General features: G+C 46.7%; 1 protein-coding gene across 1 annotated transcript in view; it reads right to left on the reverse strand.

Annotated features, from left to right (window-relative positions):
- Nucleotides 1-6,084: 6,084 nt before the first annotated feature.
- Nucleotides 6,085-24,313, reverse strand: part of EEIG1 (estrogen-induced osteoclastogenesis regulator 1) — a 44,571-nt gene continuing 26,342 nt past the window's right edge. Inside the window, exons 5-12 of the mRNA XM_067542136.1 lie at nt 19,707-19,823; nt 19,074-19,120; nt 16,693-16,847; nt 15,038-15,142; nt 14,520-14,709; nt 14,079-14,200; nt 12,190-12,259; nt 6,085-11,276 (exon numbers count right to left, since the gene is read on the reverse strand). Coding sequence (XP_067398237.1) covers nt 11,231-11,276; nt 12,190-12,259; nt 14,079-14,200; nt 14,520-14,709; nt 15,038-15,142; nt 16,693-16,847; nt 19,074-19,120; nt 19,707-19,823 — 852 coding nt within the window. The 3' untranslated portion in view covers nt 6,085-11,230. The remainder of the gene's footprint in view (nt 11,277-12,189; nt 12,260-14,078; nt 14,201-14,519; nt 14,710-15,037; nt 15,143-16,692; nt 16,848-19,073; nt 19,121-19,706; nt 19,824-24,313) is intronic.

The raw sequence follows: 24,313 nt of genomic DNA on the forward strand, positions 1-24,313 counted from the left end.
AGAATCTGAGTTTACAGACTCTGCTGATTTAAGAGTTTGTTCTATCTGGCACAGACGTGTGGAGATTTAATCAATCTCCCTGACTAGGTTATCATGAGTGATCTGATCAGTACATCACAAGTCTGTCTACAGTCTAGGACAAGTAATTTATCATTGGTAAAGTGCTATCAGCTTCCATCCAAGGCGACAGATTGTAAATGCATAAATAATGGATATTAACGGATTTCTCAAATTGGTGGGATGTTTGAAAAGCAAAGAACTTCATTCAAATCCAGACACCTTTCTTGTTAACAGTGAACTTTACTTCATTTCCTTCTTAAGTCTGTTCTAGGACTTCAGAACAGATCCTGGCCATGAGATCAAATTCAGCAAGGCCATGGGGCATGCAGCCTTTTATACCACAGCATAGCCTTGCTCAAGTTATTCAGTCCAGGTCAGAAATCTGCCCCTCACAGAAAGGGAGAGCGGCAGGAGTGGAGATAATTAACTATGGGGGTTTAAAGTAATGTTTGTAAAGGGCTTTGAAGATAAATCTCTATCTGCTGTTGCAAGAAAACAGATTAAATGCTCTTGTGTGTAGATAAGAATCAAGGAAGTCTCTTCCTTCCCTAAAAGAGTTAAATGCTTAAAGCTCTTTCTTGAAACAGGAAAGTCACAAAGGCCAGAGAATTTGGCTGAAGTCCAATTTGGCTCAGAAGACTCGAGGAAGGAATCTGAATGGAAGATAAGTGTGCACATTCCAGTGTCTAATTGGTTCTCTGGACTCCATTCTTGCTACCTTCTGGTCTGCTTTTGCTGGGCCTAAGGGCTTGTCTAGATGGGGGAAACTTCCTGGTGTAGCCAGAGCAGAATAACTATTCTTCTATAGCTATTCTGGTATTACTGCCCCTGTGATTACTATCCCAAAATAAAAGTGATTTTATTCCAGAAAAATTACTTCACTTCCAAATTGCTCTGCTCACTTTTCTTCCGGAATGGTATCCCCACCTGGGGAATAGCTAAGCGGGTTATTCTGCTGTACCTGGACACAAATCCGACATAAAAAATAGTAACATCCGTAAACCAGTCGGAGAGCACTTCAGTCTCCCAGGACACACTGTAACTGACTAGCAAGTTGCCATACTTCTACAAAAAAAAACCCTTCAAAAACAGACTTCAAAGAGAAACTGCAGAGGGGGAACTTATCTGCAAACTTGACACAATCAAACTGGGTCTGAATAGGGACTTGGAATAGTTCTCTCATTACAAGAAGTAATTGTCACTGTTCACACATTCTCATCTTCTAATCAATAACTACTCTAACTGAATGGACTTTGCTCATATATACCTTCTCCATTGTTGTTCCTTACCCTGGGATATGTATATATATATATATAACTCCTATCTGATTTCTATTCCTTACATCTGATGAAGTGGGTTACAGCCCACGAAAGCGTATGCCTGCAGAAATTAAATTTGTTAGTCTTTAAAGTGCTACAGGACTCTCCTTGTTTTTGCTGTATACAGACTAACATGGCTCTACCCCTCTGGAACTGGGCCAGGTAGTTTCTCATGTGTAGACAAGGACTTATTCATAGCAGCGAAAGGACTGGGTTTCCCAAAGAGAAACTAAATGATGGGAACTAAAAAGGACTTTGTCCTTCTGGTTTCCCTCCCCTCCAGATTGTGCCTCTGTAACCAGGGGGAAGACAGGAGTCCTTGCCCCCATCCCCAGAGATAGGCATTTGTAAACACTGCAAAGAGAAGGAGAGCAGATCATTGGAGTCGGTGGAGCTGGAAGCCAGAAACGCCTCAGCTCCATACCCAGCTCTGGCTGGCATAGTGAGCAACAAACAGCTTCTCACAGTCAATCTCCCCGGCTGTACCACGCAGAGCCTACTCAGACTGAAAACACTTGCTGAAATCCATTTGCTATGGTTGTAGGTTTGAAAAGTCAGCAAAGGGTAAGATATAGCAAATCCTTCCAGCAACATCTCCGCAGAGAGAGGCAAGCTGGGACAGCGACAATACCGCAGCCCCACGTAAGTGGCCAGCCTTTGCAACACTGAGTGACGCAGCACCTAGAAAAATCACAGGAACCCCGCTGCAATCCATAACGTTGGAGCTCGGCGCATAGACGCCCTATACAGTCAATGGGAGGAGAGACACCTTACAGCACAATCCACAAAAGCCAGGATGCTAGGCAGGCAGCTGCCTAAACTAGCCAACGGGAGATGCTGATGAGAGGGGTATGTGCTAAGCCCCATCCCTCCGTCCTAGAGACAGGTGCCTCGCTCTGCTAGCGATCCATGAACGGCCGCCTGCCTCATTCCACACAAGAAGGCAGGAGGAGCAGCCACCACCCAGCTTGTGACTTGGAGCTCAGTGATTAGCACACTTACCTGGCATGGGGGAGACCCAGGTTCAGTTCCCCTGTGCTGGGGTGGGAGACCGAGTTTGAACCGGGGGTGCCCATCTCTCAGGAGAGTGCGCTAACCACACAGCTACGTAGTCCTATGCAGGGCCCCATCCATCTCTCGTTGAAGCTGTTCCAGTTTGGGTGACTAATGAAAGAGCGATTGGGCTAGGGGGACCGGACCTTGGCTCACCCTCCTCCCAGGGGGTGCCCTAGCCCCCAGGCTACCGCGTCCTTATCTCGCTCTCTGGCCTACTTGATATTTAGCTGCACTAGAACACATTCATAGCTTCTAAGGCCAGAAGGGACAATTGTGATCACCTGGTCTGAGCGCCCGTATAACACAGGCCAGAGAACCTCCACTGCAGCTTCTCACCCAATCTTCATTTAAAAACAATCGCCAGTGATGGGGAATCCACCACGCCGCTTCATGAATTTCCCAGTGGTTAATTACTCTCACTTATTAAAAACGGACCTATTTCCAGTCTGAATTTGTTTAGCTTTAACTTCCAGCCCTGGGCTCAGCTTATGTCTTTCTCTGCTAGACCGCAGAGCTTGTTATTCAATATTTGTTCCCATGTAGGTACTTGGAGATTGTGATCCCCTTAACCTCCTCTTTGTTAAGTTAAATAGATTGAGCTCCTTGAGGTCTGTCACTCTAAGGCAGGCCATGTTTTCTAAGCCTTTAATCGTTCTCATGGCTCTTCTTCAAACCCTCTCCCAGTTATCAACATCCTTCTTGAATTGTGGGCAGCAGAACTGGACACGGGATTTCAGCAGCCGGCACAGCAGTGCCAAGGTTATTTTACCTCTACTGGAGATTCCTGTTTAGGCATCCCAGGATCCCATTAGCTCATTAGGCCAGCGTCAGAGAGAACGACAAGAGATGGAAATAATCCTTCCTTTCCCCCACCTTTGAAATGTCTCCTGTAGCTGGACTGTAACCTCCTTTGGGCAGACACTTAGGCATTGTAAGTGCATTACTGCTCTTTGCCCTACCGTGCCCTGCCTAGCACAACGACATGCTTATCTTGAGGCCTCTAGGTACTTCTGTACTACAAATAATCATGTGCTAACTTAAACAGGCACCTAAAGCACAAATCTACAGATTACAGGACCCATCACAGGGGTGGGGACTCATTGGTGCATGTTTGCACAGCGCTCTAGGACTAGGAGGTTAAGAGCATTGGTGCTGCTGTTGAAATGTGGGTAAATGCCTGACCTAGAAAGCAAACAGAGCAGAATTTGCCTCACTCCCCTCTAGATCTTTGATCACGCACCAAGTGGCAGTGGTGAATTTTCCTTTGTTAAACTGTTCTCAAACTGCAGCAATTTGTCCAGCTGTCAGGCTCTGATCCGGTTTCAGTTCCTATGAAGACCTGGTCTTGGTGGGCCTTTTGAACAAGAGTGACATCTTGAAACTGACTGGCTGGATTAAAATCAATTTATTCTGCCTACATTAAATATTCTAGGTAGCCAGAAGAATGCATCTCAAATCACATCAATGCAGTTTTTGCATACAATTCCCCCCCACCCCACCATGGATAAAAATGGATTTTTTTTTAAAATTAGATTTTATTTAAACTGGATTTTTTAATTGTTATTTAAATTATAATACTTTTAAAAAAATTAATCAATTTAAAGTGAATTCTAAATTTAATACCAAATATGTTAAGGCTTACATTTATAAGTTCTTTAAAGATTTAAATAAAAATAAATATGCTGAATCCATGAGCCTCTATAAAAACTTGGAGTTAAAAGCTGCTTTTCTATGCAAAGAACAAATGAGAGGAAAAACATCTTAGTTTGGAGGTCAAACTTTGTAAGTGCAGCATGACAGGACTGGCAAAGTCATCACAGGCGTTGGGACCAGGCTCTGACACCATTGAGTATTACATAAGGATCATCCACTGAGCCTGCCTGGGTGGTCTCAGACTCTTCTTTTATAGCTTCTCCCTACCTGAGCTCTGACGGACTTAGAAAACGGTGACTGAGTGGAGCTGTAAATATTCATAATTTGAGAACTAACATATAAAAATGTACCATTAATAAGAACCTGAAAATATTAAGCTACATAATTGCTTAAATAAATTGTTTATAGTTATAGTGTGCTCTCCTGGGTAGCAAAAAGATGTACCAAATCTAGCACAGTGGTTCTATTTAGTTGTAAGACAACCTATTTTAATGTTTATATCAGCCAGTGAAAATGCACCTTTCTTTAGAAAACAAGTACAAATGGAGAAGTTGTTTAGAATGAAGGATTTAAATTGAGGCTTTCCACTTGGTGGTTTCAATCAGTATGGTTTAAATCAATCCACCCCGCCTCCCCCGTGGGGGAGAAATAGAAGAGAATGAGCTGTCTTGCATTGTTCATGAGCAGCTAGTTGAAAGTTATTGATGGCATTAGAAGGGAACCCACTGGGCCAGCGAGGAAGTATATTGGGCGGGCTTTAAACGATTCAGGTGTTTGTTAGATAGAGACTTTTGGGGGGAGGATGAAGCAAAACAGCTTTGCCGAGTTTAACCAGCAGACATAGGGTGACCAGATGTCCTGATTTTATAGGACAGTCCCAATATTTGGGGCTTTGTCTTATATAGGTGCCTATTACCCCCCACCCCTTGTCCCGATTTTTCACACTTGCCATCAGTCACCCTAAGTGTGGCGCTCCAACCCAATACTTTGGAAAGAGTGCAGGTTGGAGTCTCTCTAGAGCAAGGGTTCTCATCTCCCTCGCTGGCACTTCCCCTCCCACGTGCAATCCCACAACTACCTTGTGGTGGCTCTGTAAATTACCTCCATAGAGGGGGAATATTGGGTCCAAGTGCATGCTAGAAAGTTTTATCAGAATCGCTACGTAGGTCACCCTCCCTTCCCCCAGCTGACATAGCTATGCCAGCAAATCCATCAGTGTTGATGAAGCTATGCCGACAGAAGAGCGCTGTTGTGCAAGGAGGTGGTGTTACTCTGCAGCAGAAACCTCCTTCTGTCGGCATATGCGGCTTTACACAGGAGGCTCTGCCGGCATAGCAGTATCAGCAAAACATGGGGCGCGTACACTAGCCCACTGAAGCTATTTAATAGATTCCTGGCTTCTCTGCAGTTTAGCTGTTAAAAAGGGGGCCCAGCACCATGTGTTCAGCCAGATCTCTGCAGATGGCCAGCAGATGCTCCACGGTCCTCTGCCTGGTGAGCAGTCAATGCAGGGACTCAGAGTGGATCTGGGCAGCCCAGTATCTTTTTCTTTGTTGGGCAAGATGGTGATAATTGCATCAATGCAGACCAAACTCCCTTCGCACGTATGGTTCAGGCACTTAAAGTGATCTGCTTCGAATCTTTCTTGCATTCCTCTTCAAGGCTGGACACCACCTCCCCTCCACTTCAGGGGATCCACTCCATGTTGCTGTTGGGCTTGTGCTATTTGCAACCCCCTTGATTTCCCTTCCTACCAACCTCCAGTAATTAAGTCAAGGGAGGGAGAGTCCTGCTAAATAAACCCTTCACAGCTTAGCTGCTATTGCAGAATTCATGGAGGGAATCCATGGGTCAATTATTTGTATTGCAGTGACATGCAGCAACCCACTACGCTAGGAGCTGTACATGCACAGCTTCATTTTCTTCAGCAAGATTAAGAAAAGCCAAGGATGCATGGGAGGGATGGGGGGAAGAAACCCAGCCAAGGATCAATACGTGAAGTACCAAAAAAAACCTTTATTTTACCCAAAACCATAACAACATTTGACATTATATTGATTTCCTCTTATATTTGTTATTTCTCTACATTAGGAACCAGATACAGAAAATACAGACACGATCTGTTGAATCAAAGACAGCACAGCATTCCATTAGAAAAGAAACAAAAAACTAGAGGAGCAAGATAAAAATGGTGAAAAATAGTCATTCCCTCCAGCCCACAAACTTTCCAAGAATCATCATCAAAATAGAGCTTGGGAAGTAACTTCTTTCTATACGCACTTCTGCTTTATGGAAAACATTAGATTTTTATCTTTTTTTAGATTTCAAAGTAAAAAAAGGTTAAACTATCTTTCAAGCAATTTTGGAAGTTTGCATAGACCCAGTCCCTTTCCAAAAATATCTGTAATCTCTCTCTATAGCATCTGAATATAAATTGAGTGCACTTCTCTTCTGAAGATCACAGAGCTCATTTCATTTTCAAGAGAATAAACCATGATCTCCCCTTTCCCCGGTCTGAAAAAATATGGGCTCTAACAAACATTATTTCTTCTGCTCTCAAGGCAAATAAGAGGCTCAGCCGCACCTCCAGCTCAACCCTGCTTCCAAGTTCCTGTGATTTCCCAGGTTTTCTATGCTCACTCCTTCCCAGTGGGGTAGGAGCAACAGCTCCCTGGAACTGTGGAGGAGATTGGGTGAGGACTGCAGAGGAGGGAGGATGGAAAATGCAGCTCTGGGGTGGGGGTGGGGGAAACTTTGCAGGATCAGCCCCTTAGGTAGAGGTGGCGGCTTGTAAGCACCACAGACACCCGCTACCAGGCGCAGTGTTTGTGGGAACAGGCCCTGAGAGACCAGCCCTGTCCACAGGACTAAGTCACTGGAGCAGCAACTCCCTCATCTTGGGATTGGGGGAGAGAAGAGGAGCGAAGAATTAGCAGCTCCTGAGGTAAGGCAGCAAAGGAATGAATGGGGCTAGGGGAGGTTTGCTCAGCTCCCTCTCCCCAGGAGGGGAGCCTTTCACCTGGGCACTCTAGTCTCAAGCGTACCTGGAGTGAGGTTTCCCAGAGGTTCGTGAGTGCAGAGTCCAGCTGCACAACCATGAATTTAAAACAACGACGCAACAAAATAAAATCAATCCCTCCTATTAATGCAACAACTTCCTTCAGGTCTCAGCCCAGTTCGGGACGCTCTAAAAACTGGAAACCATTTAAAAGGGCTAAGCTTTCCCTACAGAGGGTGGCAGTGGGGGAGACCCTAGGAAACTGGCTGTCCTTTATTTGCAATCAGGACAGCATGAAAGCTCCCAATTAAAGTGCCAGTCATAGAGAAAATGGAGGCATTATGTCATCCTTTCCCCAGCACCATTCCCACCCAGGGCAGAGCCGAGCCTGTCTCCTTCCCTATGCTGAGTCATGACCTCCACGTCTGCCCTTGCCAGACAATTCTTCAGTTGTCAGTTTCTTTAAAAAAGTTAGTGTAAAAAAAAAAAAAAAAAAAATGCTGCTGAAGATGCCACGCTCTGCAGTGGGCTTCCAAACAGAAAGGTCTTGAAATGTTAACATGCTATAAAGGGGAGTGTGGAATCCAGTCCGTTCCAGGTAGGCATTGGGATCCGAGGGGGGGAGGAGGGAATCCAGCTCTGCTCCCTGGGTCAGCCCATCTTAACCGTCCTGTTCTCCTGCATCAGAGACCAGGGCTTACAACACCACTGATCAGGGATGCAAAATCTCACCACGGAGGGCCCTTCCCTTGCCTAGTTCGTTTCTGGATCCCCTGAGAAGGGGATGATTTGGGGAGGAAGAGTTACCTCTCTTAGCCCCCCAGGAATAAAATACCAATGAGAAAATGACAACAGCACAATGCAGTCAAAGTACACCAGCCTGCTGGGTTTATAAAATTCAATAAACTTCAAGGAAAAAAAAAGGAAACTAACCAGTGGTTTGAGTTTGACAAACTCGCAAAATATTCTTCAGGATCCCAACTAGCAACAAATACCAGAAATGCCACGAGGAAAAAAGTGCTTGCAAGATACAAAGCTTCTGGACAGACAGCAGACCTGCTGCTTAGACGGTCCCAACGCCAGCTCTGCTTCCCTCGATGCGCCAAAGTACACACGCAACACCAGGTCGGGGGACCGTTGGGCATCGCATAGGAGTGAGGGTGGGAAGCTGGAATTTGGTGTGGTGTCCTCTCCTTCTTCCCTGCCTGGGCCCTGTTCTCAATAATCAAATGTTAGCTGTATTGCACATGTTCCACACGACTAGGGCTGCTTTCTTAATCAAAACAGGTGGTGTTTGAACTAAAAGCTGCTAAAAGACCAGGGTCTACAAAGTCAACCACCACCACCAGGGAACAAGACCACGAGGCACAAAACTGTCAAGAATTTAAGCGGCACTGCACTGAACTGCTGGAAATAAGCCCAGAGACAGCAATTCACAGAGCTCCAACATCTCGGGATCAGAGCTTAGGAGTGCCGGCCAGCCTGGTGACAGGGTGGACAGAGTCTTCTGAGAGCTAACCTGCTCCTCCTCTTGTCTCCCTGGAAGGAACTATTTCTCCCTTTGTCTCACAGGGTGTTTTGTGACAGCAAACATCTCCTCATGGACCAGTTACGTCTCTCACCGATGGGAGCCAGCACAAAGGTTCTTGGTTCCCAGCCACTGCTGGAGAAACAACTAAGATGGACACCAGAGGGAAGCAGCTACTCTGACCGGGCTTTGGACTCCTTCCAGTGTTACTTGTCTCCTCCCCACTCCTTGAACTGCTGCTGCAAGGCTGCAGACACTCAGGACCTGATTTCCAGGTGTGCGGCAGACCCACAATTCCCACTGAGGTCAATGGAGCAGTGGGTGCCTGTGACAAACACAGAGTGTCTTGCCCATGGATGGCCAAAGGGAAAGCAATGCAAAGCTACTGCTGGAGGAGCACTGTGCTCCTGCCCCAATTTGGGCAGCAAGGGCCAGCCAACCCAGCCTCTGCAGCAGCAGTTCTGGAGGGAGAAGAAAGCAACTAATTCTCTCCCTTCTCCCAAGCCGAGCGGGGAGGAGACGATGATTAACACGCAGGCAAGTGGGAAAGGGCCTTTGCCTTGGACAGACTCAGCCAGGCTGTGACCCAGCCAGGAGCTCTTTCCCACATTCAACCAGAAGGTTTGACAGGCCCAGGACAAAATTAACGGGCTCTGCGGGGAAGGTAGGTGGGTGAAAAAGTGCACACCCAAGATGCTCTCTGCACAACCACAGTAAGCAAGGAGAGGAATTGGTGGGTCTGTGGCATAAATAGCTAGAGCCAGCCTGGCTACGCTGCTCACAGGTTCCTCCTCACCCAAGCCTTCTGTGCTAGCCAGACTAGAAATTCAGGCCCCTTCAGTCTTGCCGTCTTCTGCTGAACTCTCTTGCCCAGCAGCTGATCGGATGCATTCTAGTTACCCAGAGACGCAACCCTTAGTCCTGAAAAAAGTTTGGCAAGAATTTGAAAACCAAAAAGATCTATTACAAATCTTTTCTTCTTGCTAAACGGGACAGCATGTGTGTGTGTGCGAGAGGATTTGTGTGCATGCACGTGTGTATAGCCAGTGATCTGGAGTGTGCCGTCAGTCAAAGTGCACAGCTGCCAAGTGCTACCACAGGACAACAGCAAAAAAGGAACAGGCACCACACAGAAATAGCTTATAGGCTGAAAGCATCTGTACAGAAAGCCAACCCAGGGCAGGAGCCTGCATAGATCCTCACCTGTAGTTCATCTGCCGGGAGAAATCTACAAGTGGGAGTTGAAAAAGGCTCACCTCTTTTCTGCCACACCGTGCAAGGAAAAAGGGCAGTTCAAGTTTCAGACAACTGCAGAAACCAAACTAGAAAAAATTCAACCGTGAAAAGATCAACCAAGAGGACAGTTCGAAGCCTGTCGTTTGTCAGACCCAGAGTTTACAGCCCAGGAGCGGAGGAAGAGGGCTGCTGTGGCAAATGCAGCAGAAGGGCTTCACTCCACCAAAGCGGCAGAGATTTAGCCATTTCTTTCTGCATTTGTCAAAGATTCTCCCCAGCCCAGGAGGGGACTGGCTCCCTTCTCACATGGGCCAACCATGGGCCCAAGAAGGGCCAACCAGAAACCGTTCCCTTACTGGCCCTGGTTGGCAGAGAGAATCATTGAGCCACTCTTGTCATGACGGGAAAAACCATCGAAACCAATCACACGCCCCGTTCTGGCCCAAAGGCAGGATGCCAAGGTTCCTCTCCTAGTCCAAAAATGGGCAGACAGCAGCACCAGTGTGCTCCCTTCCTGAGCCAGGACAGGCAGGCCGGCCCAAGTCAGGCTCGGGGATCCAAGCCCAAAAACAGCGACTGTTTGCGGAGTCAGTCCACAGAGCACAGATTACTTTTCTGAAATGGCCATTACGAGCCTCCTCTGGGTACATCTGGAATCTCTAAAGTGCTCCTGCTAACAACAACAGATGAAAACAGCCTCCCATGCCCAGCAGTGGAAGGAGGTACTGCAGTTAGTGATCTCAAGCGGTAACATTTAACCTTTAACATCAATTCCATCTCTGTTTTCTGAAATGCACTTTTGGGAACTATTTCCTATGACAACTGGGGGGTTTGGTTTTTTTGGATTCATTGTTCAGTCGAATGTTGCCACAGGAGGTGAAGTTTCCTTGCAATCCACAATGCAGAATCAGTGGAATGAAGTATCCTGCTAGCGGCCAGCTCATCGTTTCACCAAGAAGCTGCTCTCCTGGTTTTCCCCTTCAGTGGTTTGAAAAGTTCACAGTGGTACAACCCAGTGGTTTGCAGATACAGGAGTCGAGAAATCGCTAGTAAGGATGCAGTGCGTGGAATGAGGGTCTGGGGAAGGCAGGAACAACCTCCAGCAGAGAGAATGCTTCCAGACAGCCCTCTTGGAGCTGCAGGGAATTCAGGAGTGTTTGGAAGCATAGGGATGAGGGGGAGAATTAACGCCAAGTCAGGAAAAGTGCACGTTAGGGAGTGGTATGGTCTCGGAGGAGTTCTGCAGTGCAAACGTAAGGGGAGGGGTCTGAAGAAATCCCTTCTGGAATGTTGCATGTAGAGAGGTAAAGACTGGCATCCCTGTGGCAGAGGACAGGGTAGGGGGTTCTGTCGCCAGCAGTTCTACCCTGTTCTTCACATTTAACGGGTTTCAATCACCACTGGCTCAAAAACTCCAGATGAGACCCTGCAGGAGGAGAAGGGAGAACATACAGGGAGAAGGGAGAACATTTAGATTCATACAGAAGCGTCCGTGCAGAGCTCAGAATGCAGAAATGTTTTCCAAACAAAAAATACTGAAAAGAGCTAAACCAGCCTGGCAGGATCCCTGCCTGCGTAACAAAAGCCAGGCAGCCAAATGGCAATCAACATCCAAAAGCTGTGAAGACAGCTGGCTGCAACACACCTTTCCTTCCTGCCAGAGACAGATGAAAGAAGCTAGTCAGATGACATTTGGAAAGGCTCCAGAGGGGAAGCTGGCTAACAGAGCAGGGAAAGGATTAGCACTCCTGGGCTCCTGTCCCCCAGCTTTGCCATGGGCTTGGTGTGTGACTCTGCATCAGACACTTCACCCCAAACTCCACTTATCTTGGAGCTTGTGAGGTTTAGTGAATGTAAAAGGCTTAGAGATCCTGCAGAGAAAGGCGTTATGGCACTGCAGAGCATCAGAAGACTGGACTTGATAACAAGTCTCCTCACTGAGGAAAGGAGCTCTTAACATGCCACTGAGAAGAGAGAATAAATTCGTTTTGCTATAATCCAGCAGGAGGCAACAGAGCTTTCCTGCCTTGAACAGGCTTTGAAAACAGAGATAGCCCGGCCTCCCCCGACTGTTTTGTACACTGTCCCTCTGTCCCCATTCTAGCAGCCAAGATCAAATACTTCAGTCAAGCTTCTGCTGAGCTCTGAATACACACACGCACAGCTGCATCCTGTGACTAAGGGGATCCCAGGAGTATTAGCGTGGGAACAAAGCCATCATGTATCGCACGATCTTCAGAAATCTCTGCTGAGATGAGGTGAAAGTCTCCTAAGCATAAAGAACTAGCTGACTCATGTTTACAGAGCCCCTGTGTCCACCAGCCTTTCAGGAGCCATACCTGTTTCCCAGTTGAATACCACTCAACGTAGTGGTGCCATCTCTGCTCACAAACAACCTCAGGTTACTGTCTGCGGATAGGAGGAGAGGAAGAAAAGATCGTGAAACCCAAAGTCATAACAATCCCCAAATGTCCCCTACAGGCCACGTTACACAGTGCTCAGCGAGGGAACACATCCATTTTCATTCTGTTTCTGTGAACATGGGGGTGTATTTACTATTCCTCTGATGTTTCTGATACATCTTGATATTCCCTCTCTCCTCCTTGCTTTAGAAAGACCCTGTGGGCAAATCAGACTTTGGAAGACTATGCTTTTAACAACAAATGTTAATGAATGCGGTTTTGATGGTTAGGTTGTTCTTTGTTATTGTTTTAAAACTTCTAAGCTGTGCCATGAATGAAAGGAGTCCTTAGTACTGGTTTAAAACTCAAAGAGGCAACATTCCCCTGCAGCATTTGCAATCTCATAATTACACCATTGTGGAGGTACTGTGGTTCGTTCAGTCTAGTTTTCCCACAGAGAGTGAAGTGCAAAGCCATTAATGAAGCATGATCATCTGTTTTTATCATCCAAGCCGGCAGAAATGCAAACAGTGAACTGGGCAAACAATGAACAGCAAATTAGATTAAAGTTTAGAGTTCTAATAAATCTAAGACGTGGTTTGTATAATAGGTAAGAACAGTAATTTCAAATACTTTTTTTTAAAAGGAGGATTCAATTTGAAATTTTCCTTAAACTGACCAAACAAACAAACAAACAAAAAATTGGTTTCAATTCCTTTAAAAAGATTGAAAAGGCTTCTCCCTCCTCTGCAGAATTCACAAGGATCCTTCGGTCAGGCCAGTATGTTTAGACCCATCCTTCTTCCCCTCTCTGCACACACCAACCCTGCTTTCTCTTTAGCTTTGGTGCTGCTGTTTCCAGCGAATACCCTCCTGCACAGCGTGGGGACAAGCGTGCCCAAGAGCTGTCACCAGAGCGCTGCAGGAGGGTGATGCAACTGACCAGCCAAACTGACTACTTTTGACAGCACTTCGTGTGTACACATGGGAGAAGAGAAGGACTGTTTGCCTCCAGCCCCATATTGCTGTTACTTGTCAGAGTAGCAGGTACAGGCTGTTTTCAGATGGAAATGCAGTTTCACATCAGTGGGGTCCCTTTAAGGCAGTGGTTCTCAAACTATGGGGTGGGCACAGGAACGTGTCGAGGGAGGAGTGAGCTGTGAGTTTTTGGGGTTTTTTTTAAAAAGAGCTCTGGCTTTCAGCCTCGGGTGGCCGGGGCTCCTGCAGAAGAGCCACACACACCTGGGAGGCAAGGATAAAGAGGGCAGCCAGAGCCCTGATGCCCTAGAGCTGATAGCCAGAGCCCTGCCATCTGGGCTCTCTCCTCCTCCCTCCATCCCTCACTGGGAGGCAGCCCGGTCTCAGGCTCTCCATTCCTGCCCCCATCCCTCACCTGGAGGTGGCAGGGCTCCAGCTGTCAGCCCTGGGGTGGCAGCAGCAGCAGCACAGAATTAAGGGGGGCAATGGGGCGCTAAGTCTGCTGTGAAAAGTGATATTGACAAATACAACTTTTGACATTGCCTCCCTTACTTCTGTGCCGCTCTCTGCTCTGCCTTCAGATCTGGGTGGCAGAGTATGCACAGTGGGTGGGGCGGTGGGGAGGGTCAACGATCACAGACACAAAGAAGGGAGAGGGGGGCCTGATCAAATAAATTTGAGAACTGCTGCTTTAAAGGGACCTACCACTGAAACTTCCAGCAAGCAAATTAGGTGAGTGGGAGACAACATCAGGTGGTGCCAGACTTGGGATTGGAGAGGCCGATGAACATCATTAAGTCTGGAAGAGGAGCAGCAAGTTTCTCCTCTGCACCTCACAGCACTCTCACCTTCAGTATTGCTGACATCCGTGAAATCCTGACTCTGCATAATTTTCTCCACTATGTCATCAGCATCAATCCTGGTGTCATCCACCCAGGTTGGGTGACTCTCCACTGAATCCTTTTTCCTTCTGGGGGAGGAAGAGGAAACAGATTCAGCACCTCAGGTCACAGGCTGTCACATACCCTGCTGTGTCGTAAGAACGGCCATACTGGGTCAGACCAATGGTCCATCTATCCCAGTATCCGGTCTTCTGACTGTGGCCAATCCTCGGTGCTTCAGAGGTAATGAACAGAACAAGTAATCATCAAGTCTCTTAGTTCTAGCCGCTTTCTTTCAGATTACAGCAACAGCAAATCTGAGGCCATAAAGGTAAAGGAAGAATAAAGGATCTTTTGTTTCTAGACCTCTCCCAACCAGAGAGACACCATTTTTATACTGCTACCTACCGGGATGATCTATCCAGCAGGATGGCTGGTCTTGGGGGGCGAGGTGGCTTGTCTAGTTTGTGGTCCCGCTCTCCCTCAGGACACTCCACCGTTGAACTGAGCCCCCCAGATGCACTGCTGCTGGTGGACGTATTCCGGCGGTGGGTCAGATCAGACATACTGGAGGAGCGGGAGTGCTCCGTGCTATAACCTGTGGATACAGACTCATTACAAACCAAGCCTACCATCCCATAGCAACACAGTGCAAATAGCCAAGTCTCCAGTCGGGGCAGGGAAGCCTCACTGAAGAGGAGAGGAACCTCAATCCATGAAGACAGAAGGATTACACAGATCAGATCTGATTTGCAGTCACCACAAAAATGGAATTTCAGAAACAAGGTTCAGTCGTGGCGCTAAGTCAGAGGCGTGGCTGTGAATCACTCTCAGAGGAGGAAGGTGCCATGGGAAAACAGACTGCAGATCTGAAGACCTGCACCTTCCTGGAGATGGATGCCAAAGTTCAGCAGGTCAACAATTACCGGAGATTTTGGACTGTTGACTGGCATAACTGGAGTTCCGCGAATGCCCTGAGTGGAATACTTCCTCTGGACTGGACAGATTCTGATCTGGTTCCTCTGGAACACCTGCCAAACAACGGAGCACTGAAATTAGCTCGCCACCAGTCAGCTCACCACTTCCTGCAGAAAGATTTGATGGGAGTGTTGTTGCCCTAGGCCAGGGAAGGCTGGAAGGGTGCAAGCCTGTTGCCCAAATCTTCCTCTGCACTGACTTGCACAGAGCTAGAAGCTGCCAGGCACCACTGACGATGAGCAGCAGTGAGAGGCTGCGTCAGAGCTGTCACCCCTTCCAGTGGCTGAAGGGCTGCCCAATTCCTGAATCACCAGGGACTTACAATCCCTGGAGCCCATAGAGAGGATGGGTCAAGTCTGAAGCTATTCATAAGAAAGATACTTTTGAAAAATATTAAACCAGCTTGGTGCATGCCCTGTGAGAGACCAGGTGCCCTTACAAGCCCTTTACTACTCAGACCGGAAGCAGCCTGGAGTGCTGGGAAGGCTGTAATACGGGACTTTGAGTGGAGAGCAACAGACGTCGGTACAAAAACCAAAAGAGGCAGGATTCTCAGAGCTCCAACAAAGATGCAGGAGGCTCCCACCAGGTAGTGAAATGCACAGGGTATGTGACAGGCTGACAAGAGCGAGGTGGATTGCCAGTTAAGGCTCTTAATCTAGCTTTCCCTCTTATATACAGATATGAGTCAGATGTAGGGCCTGGTTCAGAGATTATGGTAAACAGCAGCTTGGAACTCAGTCCAAAGGCGAGGCTGAAGCAGGACAGACGGCTGTACAATAGAAAACAAGGAAGGGGCGGTGGCTGCTTGATGCTGCTCCTTCTTGTTAGCTGCTTTACCTACTATAACCCCACCCTCCTAGGGGTGAGTTCCATCATTTACATCACCTCTGAATGTGGCCTGAAGAGTCGGCTCTACCTCTGAATTTCCCGATTTCAGCATCCCCACCCTTGTGAAAGGTCTGTAAGGAACATTTTTGGTCTCTTGGGTAAACATGTAAGGCTGCTTTTCTAAGGGCTCATTTACCCTTTTCTGACCCAGTGAGATGGACTCCAGATTTTGGTGCAGTGTGGGTCTGTCACAGGGTATTTGGAGCCCATTCACTTTGAAGAGGAGAGCTATGGGAGACTGCAATGGCCTTGACACATGGGCTCTTCGAGAAGCTTGAGAACTCTGTTTCAGCAGCTGGAACAAGGCCATTAGAACAAGCCAAGACCCCGAAGCACTAAAAGCTGCATAGGAACTTTTTTAAACATCAGCCTGAGCAAACCTATCAGCAGAGTGGGGAATAATGTTAAGAGTCATTGACTACAGGAGGGACCATAGCGATGGGCACCTTAGAGAGGACTGCAAGACATGCATTGAGTAAGTCCCTGGCGGTAAGAAGGAATGACTATCTCCTCCATTAACAGAAACACAGGTGCTGCAGAGATTCATGCTCCCTCCACTACATTTAATAGAGTCTTGCAGGTTTCTTAGTTAGCAAAGACGCTAGGATAGGTGAGGGAGAGCATGCAGCGCAGAGTCATTAATCCTCCAACTTCTGGAGTCAGCTAACTAGAGCGCTGGAACAAATAAGTCTTGAGCACAGAGGGCCTGTACCTGAGCTGAGAATGGTGGTTCTTGACTTGGCCTGACGCACTGCTCCGATAGTGGCTGAGCTGCTGGTGCTACTGGTAGTCCCCTCGCCCTTACAGGTCAACTGCAGGGAGGAGTCCTGTCCTGGTATGGCGATGGACTTGGCCGTGGAAGGAGGCCTGCAATAGCCAAAAGACACAGAAATAACCCAAGCAAAACTGGCAGCGTCAGGAGGTGACCGATGAAGGGGGCCATTCTCTTCTTGCTTTTGTATGGGGAAGGATGGAAGCCTGCAAGAGTTTTGTAAACAAGGAACACAGCAAAACCTTTGCTTTTCTGCTTGCTTTTTACATTAGAAATTCAGTTCTTTGTCTAGCTTAGAAGACTACAGCAATCAGAGAACTAACAAAATTACTACATGACAAGAGATTAAAATAAGTCTTTTCCCCTCTCAACTGGTGATTCTTTTTTTAAAAAATCAGACTATTTTATAGATTTTTAAGGCCAGAAAGAACCATAAAATTAATTCCATCTGACCTCTGACGTAACACAGGCTAGAGAATTTCACTCAGTTATTCCTGGATTGAGCCCAATAACTTGTGTCTGATTTCAGCATATCTTCCAGAAAAGCATCTTGATTTAAAGAATTCAAGAGATGGATCCACTACTTCCCTGGATACATTTGTTGCAGTGGTTAATCACCCTCACCCTTAAAAATGAAATTTCTAATTTGAATCTAACCTGAATTTGTCTGGCTTTAACTTCCAGCCACTGGTTCTTGTTCTGCCTTTCTGAACTAGCCCCTGAGTGTCTAGCATTTTCTCCCTACAATGTTACTTATACACTGAAATCAAGTCACCTCCCTCAATGTTTTAGATAAACTAAACAGATTGTGCTCCTTTATTCTCTCACTGGAAGGTTTTGGGTTATTTTGGTTCTCCTCTGTGTCCGCTACAATTTTTCAACATCCTTCTTAAAACACAGACACCAGAACCATCCACTAAAACCTTTGGAATCGCCACCCCAGCACCAAAAAAGCGTATTTGGGAGAGGGAGTGAACCCGCCTAGTCTAGATACATCTTATACCCATGGAAGAGTGCTTTTACAGGTACAGCTTATGCCAGCTCCCCCAAACAAAATAAGATATACCAGCAAATTTTTGCACATCTAGATCCATCTACACTTGAGTGTTTGTCACTATAAATACGTTGTTTAAAAAAGTCACACCTGTAACAGACATTACTACACTGGCAAAAAATTTTTAGGGTAGACCCCAAGGAAGTGTGCAGCAGAAGTAAGGAAGTTGTTATTTTGTTGAACAATCACTGAAAGATGCACATATAGTCAAGGCAAGGCTTTTCAACATTACAGTACAATATATTTCTTGTGGTTTTGATTCATTGTCCTCTCTGTTGTGACATCACTATGGAAATACTGCAAAACAGTGTTAAGATCTCATACCACAATTATTCTGTGGCTCTCAAAGACCTTGTTTTCTATAGTGAAATCTTTCCAGTTCCTCAAGACTGATTGCTACAGCTCCTATTGAGAAGTCTGGGGTTTGTTGCTAACAGTCTTCAATGTCGAACACTGGGGGAAAGGATATCTTCAGTTAAGGTGTACAAATGGATCACAATACATACTTGGGACTACTTCTCATCACCACCTGCCTTAAGAAAAGGTCCTTCAACAAAACTGGGGGGGAGAGGAAGATTATATTCTTGATATTTTTAAGGCTAAAAAACAGGGTTTTTTTAAAAAAAAATTATGTTTCCTTTCTCCATCATAAAGCATCAAAGAAGCCAAAATGGGAGCATGCTTTGGGAAGTCCTCTGCAGGTCTCCTTTCATGGCTCACGTCACCTGTTCATTTGTCGATATTACCAGTCTGACTAGTTTGATGACTTAATACAGTCAGGATTTTAAAAAAGCTATTTTAAATAGCAGACATAACTAACTAGTTCTAAGAAGTCAAAAAGTGACACCTTCTATCAGTGTCTCTCAAAATGCACTATAAACAGCTCTGTGAGCCAAATGTTTTCTCCACTTTACAAATGGGTAAACAAGCACAAAAAAAGTAAAGGAACTGCCCGTGTCACACAGTCTTTGGCAAAGTTGGGGACAGAATCCAGGAGTCCAGATTCCCAGTTGTAAACTTTTTTCCTACAGTACTTTTGGGAAAGTCTACTGGTTTGTAAAATTGCCTAGATGATCTATGGGCAAGACGCACATGATCATGTTTGTACGTCACTGGGCTCTATCAGAGATCTTAGCCAGCTCAGGTTACATAGCCCCACCCTTCAGGGAACAGCTTTGCGGCCAAAAACCATCAATCATTCCAAATGATTCTATTCTCCAGTGAAGAAGGAAATACTGCAGATGTAACAGGTTCCCTAGCAACTCACGTTTTGAAGCAGGGGTCCCCAGAGAGCAGCGACATTCCAATTGTGACCTATGGGAGATAGAAATTATACAAGTCATTAGGAACTGCCAATTCCACCAAACTAGTCAATCATCAATGGGGATAGCCGCACTGGGTTCTGTGATACTGGGGGAGTGGGTATCTAGGAATCAGGAGTTTGCGCAGTGCTTTGGATCAGCTGGACTGCCTTTTTCTCCAATACAGAAGTAAGTTTGAGGGATACTGCAGGGCATCATTTAAGCCATTAGTATCACTATATTCCAGACACATCAGCATCTCCTGCTCAGAAAGATGTTGCTACAGCAGCTCTAATGATGCACTCAAGACTTTCTTCCTGCTCAGATCTGATCTGCAGAAACATAGCATTCCAATAACAGCCTTTTAAACTGTGTATCTGTACACATCAATCCAAGAGCAACTGCTCTCTGTGGAAGTGAGAAACTGTTCCTCTGTCTCCAGTCTGGCTTTGGAAAGGGGCTTTTCTGCTAAACATCCTAGCCCACAAGGATGCAAGTGGGAGGGCTGGGAACAACATTCTGTACTACACATTCAGGTGGGATTTCTGAAGAATGCACTGAACTCAAGTAGTGTCTCCATGGGAGAGATCCTAATGTACCTTTAGGATGGAGTTATCCTGCCGGGTGTTCTTGGTATCATATCCTTCCAACAAGCAGCATCGAACAGTGAATCCAGAGCCAGCAAATTCTGCCAGATTCAGATCAGCAAAACCCAGCTGTGGCCAAGAGAAAACAGGAAAAAAGCTCATTAAAGAGACAGTGCATCATACACAGAACAAAGGGAGAGAGTGTTTGTGGTGCTGAACAGATGCATGTGCCTTGCAGGCCCCCTTCTGCAACTGTGGTTACATGGTGGACACCTGTCAGCATCTACTGTCAAGGATGAAAAAGGTCACCTTCTTAATCTGCGAGAAAGGTGAGCATTCAGGAGCCTGTAGGACGCCTCTGTCTGGAGGAAGGAAACAAAATGGTAGTTCTGGCCAGGACAGTGTTAACCAGCCTGCAGTTGTTGCTTAACTAAGGACGTGGAAGGCACTAGGTCAATGGTGTGGTGGGGAAAATCACATACATAAACATAAGGCACTCTTTGTACCATGCCAACCCAGAATGCACTGGACCCTGCAAGCCAAGAGATGAAAGGATATTGTCATAGATGAAACCAACACATTGTTTCTCAGAAGCAAGAACCAGACATCAGGAAAGCAAGCCAGAAGTCACTTTAGTTGTAGAGATCAAGTTATAAACCTCTTTGGCCATGAGACACTCTGGTATAGGCCCTGGAGCTTAGCCATTAGGATAGGGTGCACCTGGAACAGCCTTTCCTCACACCCCTAGTGGTTAGCCAGCCAACAGAAGGTTTGATAGACAGGAAGGAGAAGGAATGTTTTGGGAGATTTTTAATTATTGTCTCTCTAAATCTTAGTTCTTTTCATAAACTAGAGAAGAAAATTACATAGGTGAGTGAGAGTGTAAAACAAAATAAAAGTAGAGCAGACAGGAGGGAAAGCAACAGAAATCAGACACGTTATAAGTGTGTTGATAGGTCAGGAGAACATACAAGTACCTGAATCAAAAAGCAGTAATTATATTTCTCTGCACTCCTGGTCCTTTGAAGGTCTGGGATACTGGGGGTTCTCTTAGGAGGGGGCATACACCTTACTTACAAAGAACGCTATCTAGCAGTGTTCAAGATAACACTTTCCAATCTTGTGTGTTTTTTCCTGGATCTAAAACCAGTTGAGTAGGGCTCAGTTTAGAATTCCCTTGTTTCTATCTGACTCTTAACTGCTGGCAAACAGAAACTCCACCCTCACATGCTGGCCTGAAGCTGGACACTCTAAAGGGACAATGCTATTCCTTCTGCTGTTTGAATCAGAAGGACGACCTAAGTTCAATCGCCCCCGCAAACGATTTTTTAACCACTGCTCCATCTGCAACCCAGGACAAGGCAGCAGAATTCAGGTATGCTCTAGCAGAGTGTCTTGGACCAGTGAATTATGGGCCTGGGTCAGCACCATTCTAATGGCATGTGGGGTTTTATCTGGTCATTCTTGGAAGCTGACAGGTGAGTATAGTGCCACTGTAAATCACAGTTATTGACTCCTGTATTCACTTTGTGTTTGGAATAGTGGAAGCCAAGCTATAGACAACAGCGGACAAGTGCCTGAATAAGAACGACTAAGGGGACCAGAAGGGAGAATGGGACTTAACTGATGGTCAAGAGACTAAGGAGAAGGCAACAGGATCTGGAGACACTTCCTTTCTCCCTGCCATCTCCCCCAGGGGAATGCAGGGACAGTCAGAGTGAAAAGACAGTAGGGTCAAAGGCACATCCAGAACAGTGACTAGAGAGCACAGGTTCTTCTATAATAGAAAGGAAGCTAAAAAATAACCCAACCCTCCGCTCCCCATTTATCTCACAGAAATCCGCTCTCAATAGTTAAGTGTTCTCCCAGTTCTCTCACTACACTAGGGTACGGATCAACGCCCAGCCTAACAGGCAGTAGTTTCAGGGATGAGAGAACAAGTCTCCAGAGCTAAATAATTCCAAGACCAAGGCCTTGTCTTCACTAACATGTGGCTAGCTCCTCCCACCACTTCCTAACACATGGTAAAACGTTAGTGTGGACAAGGCAGTTGTAGTTTTGACACATATCAGAAGGTTGGGGGTAAATCCTAGGTTCCCTGCTGGTTGAAGTAAACCCCAAGGTGGAGGGGAACTGCTACCTGTATTGCTGATACTGATGTAACCCAAAATGGGGGATCAGAGGTCACAGCCATGACTACACCAATAGGATACCATTACACAACACTCTCCCAAGGGGGGTGGACCAGCCTCAAAACCCCACCATCTAATGCACAGATACAAACTCCTGGCCCCTGCCCTCAGAAGGCAGGTGACTGGTCCTCACAGACTGCAAGGGTATAAGCTGACATAAAGCTTTACACAGCATGCCGGGGCCAGGAACGTTTTCCAGGAAGCAGACTCCCAGTGCAGGGAGGGGTCTGCCGAAAGGCAGAAGCTGCAGGAGGACAGAACCCTTATCCAAAGGATGTTCTCAGCTGTAACCTTTCAGAGCAGTTTCCCTCATTTTTCCAGCCAGCTGCCAGCATTTTCATCTGGTTCAGGAAAAATAAGGGGGGGAAAAAAAAAGTTTCCACTTCAACAGCACATCCTGCTGGCCCAGATCCATAACAGCTTTGGTCCTTTCCCCCCGCCCCGAGACATTAATACCAAGCCCAAAGGTCTACGGAAACCCAACTTCTGTTCTCTGCACAAAGCCAGTTGGAAGCATCCGCAAGCGAGTCTCAAAATCTCTCAGCCACTCTGGCAGCAGGATTGGGAAAAATCACAAGGGCCCAGAGTCCTCCTCAGTATTGGGAGAGGCCCTGCAATATCTTTGCTGGGCAGGGCCATTGCTATCCCCTCACAGCTCAACATAATTTCATTCCACTGAGCAGTTACAAGTTTGAGAAGAGATGAAAAGTCCTGAAAGTGAGGAAGGATAGTCATCTGCACGCCATCTGCTGATGCGTGCACACACGCCCACCTTCTAGTGCACCTCATAAGGCCTCTGCTTATCTTTATGTGGATTTTCACAGCAGAGTTAGTAGCTTGAGTGATTGGGTTAGCCTCACCCCGGGGTGAGCAGCCACACTGCAAAGCTCAACCAGAGTTGCTGTGTCCTCAGTGGCGCTGCACTTACCTATGTGTGGATAGCACTTGTGAGGGCAGACCCTACAGTTCCTCTGTGTTGTAGTAAGGTGCGATTTTCTCAGTAAACTGGGGGTGGACTTGTTTGTCCTTCTGGGCACAGGAGGACTTGTGGGAAGGCTTTGGAAGATTATTAGCACTTGAGTGGTTTACCCTACGACACCCTCACTGCAAAGTGGGTAGGTAACCAACCCAAATAAAAGCAGCACTTGGATTTTAGCTTATATCCTGGAGGGGGCCAGATAGCCCAGGGTTAAAGCACCATTAAACTTGGATCGAGTGTGTGTGTGTGTGTGTGTGTGTGTGTGTGTGTGTGTGTGTGTGTGTGTGTGTGTGTAAAAAGGAGGAGGGTTATTGGCAACTCCCACATAAAAGCTTGGAGTAACTCTGCAGTGCCATGCCCCATGACGCTCTTCCAATCCAACACTTCCAAGTGGTAGGGAAAAATTCAGGCCATACATTAAAGAGGGAACAGGCATGCATGTACTTAGTTAACGAAGTGTTGCATGCACGTCCCTCCCTCCAGCTGTGCGGCTCTCTTGCTGGCTATGCAGCTCTACAGAACAGCTTTTTAGTGAATGAGACACAGACTGACAGCCCTGAAGATTGGGGTCATAATTAGCTGCAGAACAGGAACAGCGTCAGCAGCAACAGCTTCCTCCCCACACGCCTCAACCCACATGTAAGACCCTATCCTTGGTCTGACACTGCCAATAAAGGTGCCAATTAGAGCAAATTACAATGGGGCTTTTATGGAATAAGAACACCTGGCCCCTGGGAACAGACACAATCAACTCATTTCACATAGGCCAAAGACCAGCCTTTGCATGCAAGCAGCTGGCTCTGGGCTCTGTGCAGATTCACAGCTCTTAAGCCAAACCAATCTCGCCTCCCTCCCTGGTCCTGCTGTGGGAAGGAGAATCACAGCCCACTGCCCCTCCTGCAGTGCATGAGGTTTCATACATACCATGCAATACAGAAGGAGAAAAGGAATCAATAAAACCCCTCTTGATCAATCTGTTCCTCCCTTCCAAGTCTATAGTGCTCTCCATGAGCATCTTGCTGCATGACGAGCTTCAGCTAAGCGCCACACTGCAGTTCTAAGGTCAGTGAACACAGCTAGCTATGGGCCAGGCTGATTTTTGCATTCTGGGGAACGCAGGGTAAGAGTTTACATTCCATATGTGTCTTCATTACAGATGACCCTAAGCTGGAGAGTTCATATCTGACTCAGAACTTCCCCCCAGTTTAAGGATGTGCCAAGTCTGTGGTTTTATACCAATCCCATCTCTAGAATTCACACGTTCAATGGGATCTGGATTCTGTCCCAGCAAGTCACAGTCCTTCAGTTTTAGGGACAATACATTAGTTCCAACCCCAACTACAACTAAGGTTTACTGTGTAAAGTTGACAGACTGCTCTATACAAACATGGCCCTGCTTCCTGAGAAATTCCGCCAGTGGCCATTTGTCAGCACACTGATGGCTCTGA

This window comes from Emydura macquarii, unplaced genomic scaffold, assembly GCF_026122565.2.
Source record: "Emydura macquarii macquarii isolate MOO-44397 ecotype Brisbane River unplaced genomic scaffold, CSIRO-AGI_Emac_v2 contig_691, whole genome shotgun sequence".
NCBI classification, from domain to species: Eukaryota; Metazoa; Chordata; order Testudines; family Chelidae; genus Emydura; species Emydura macquarii.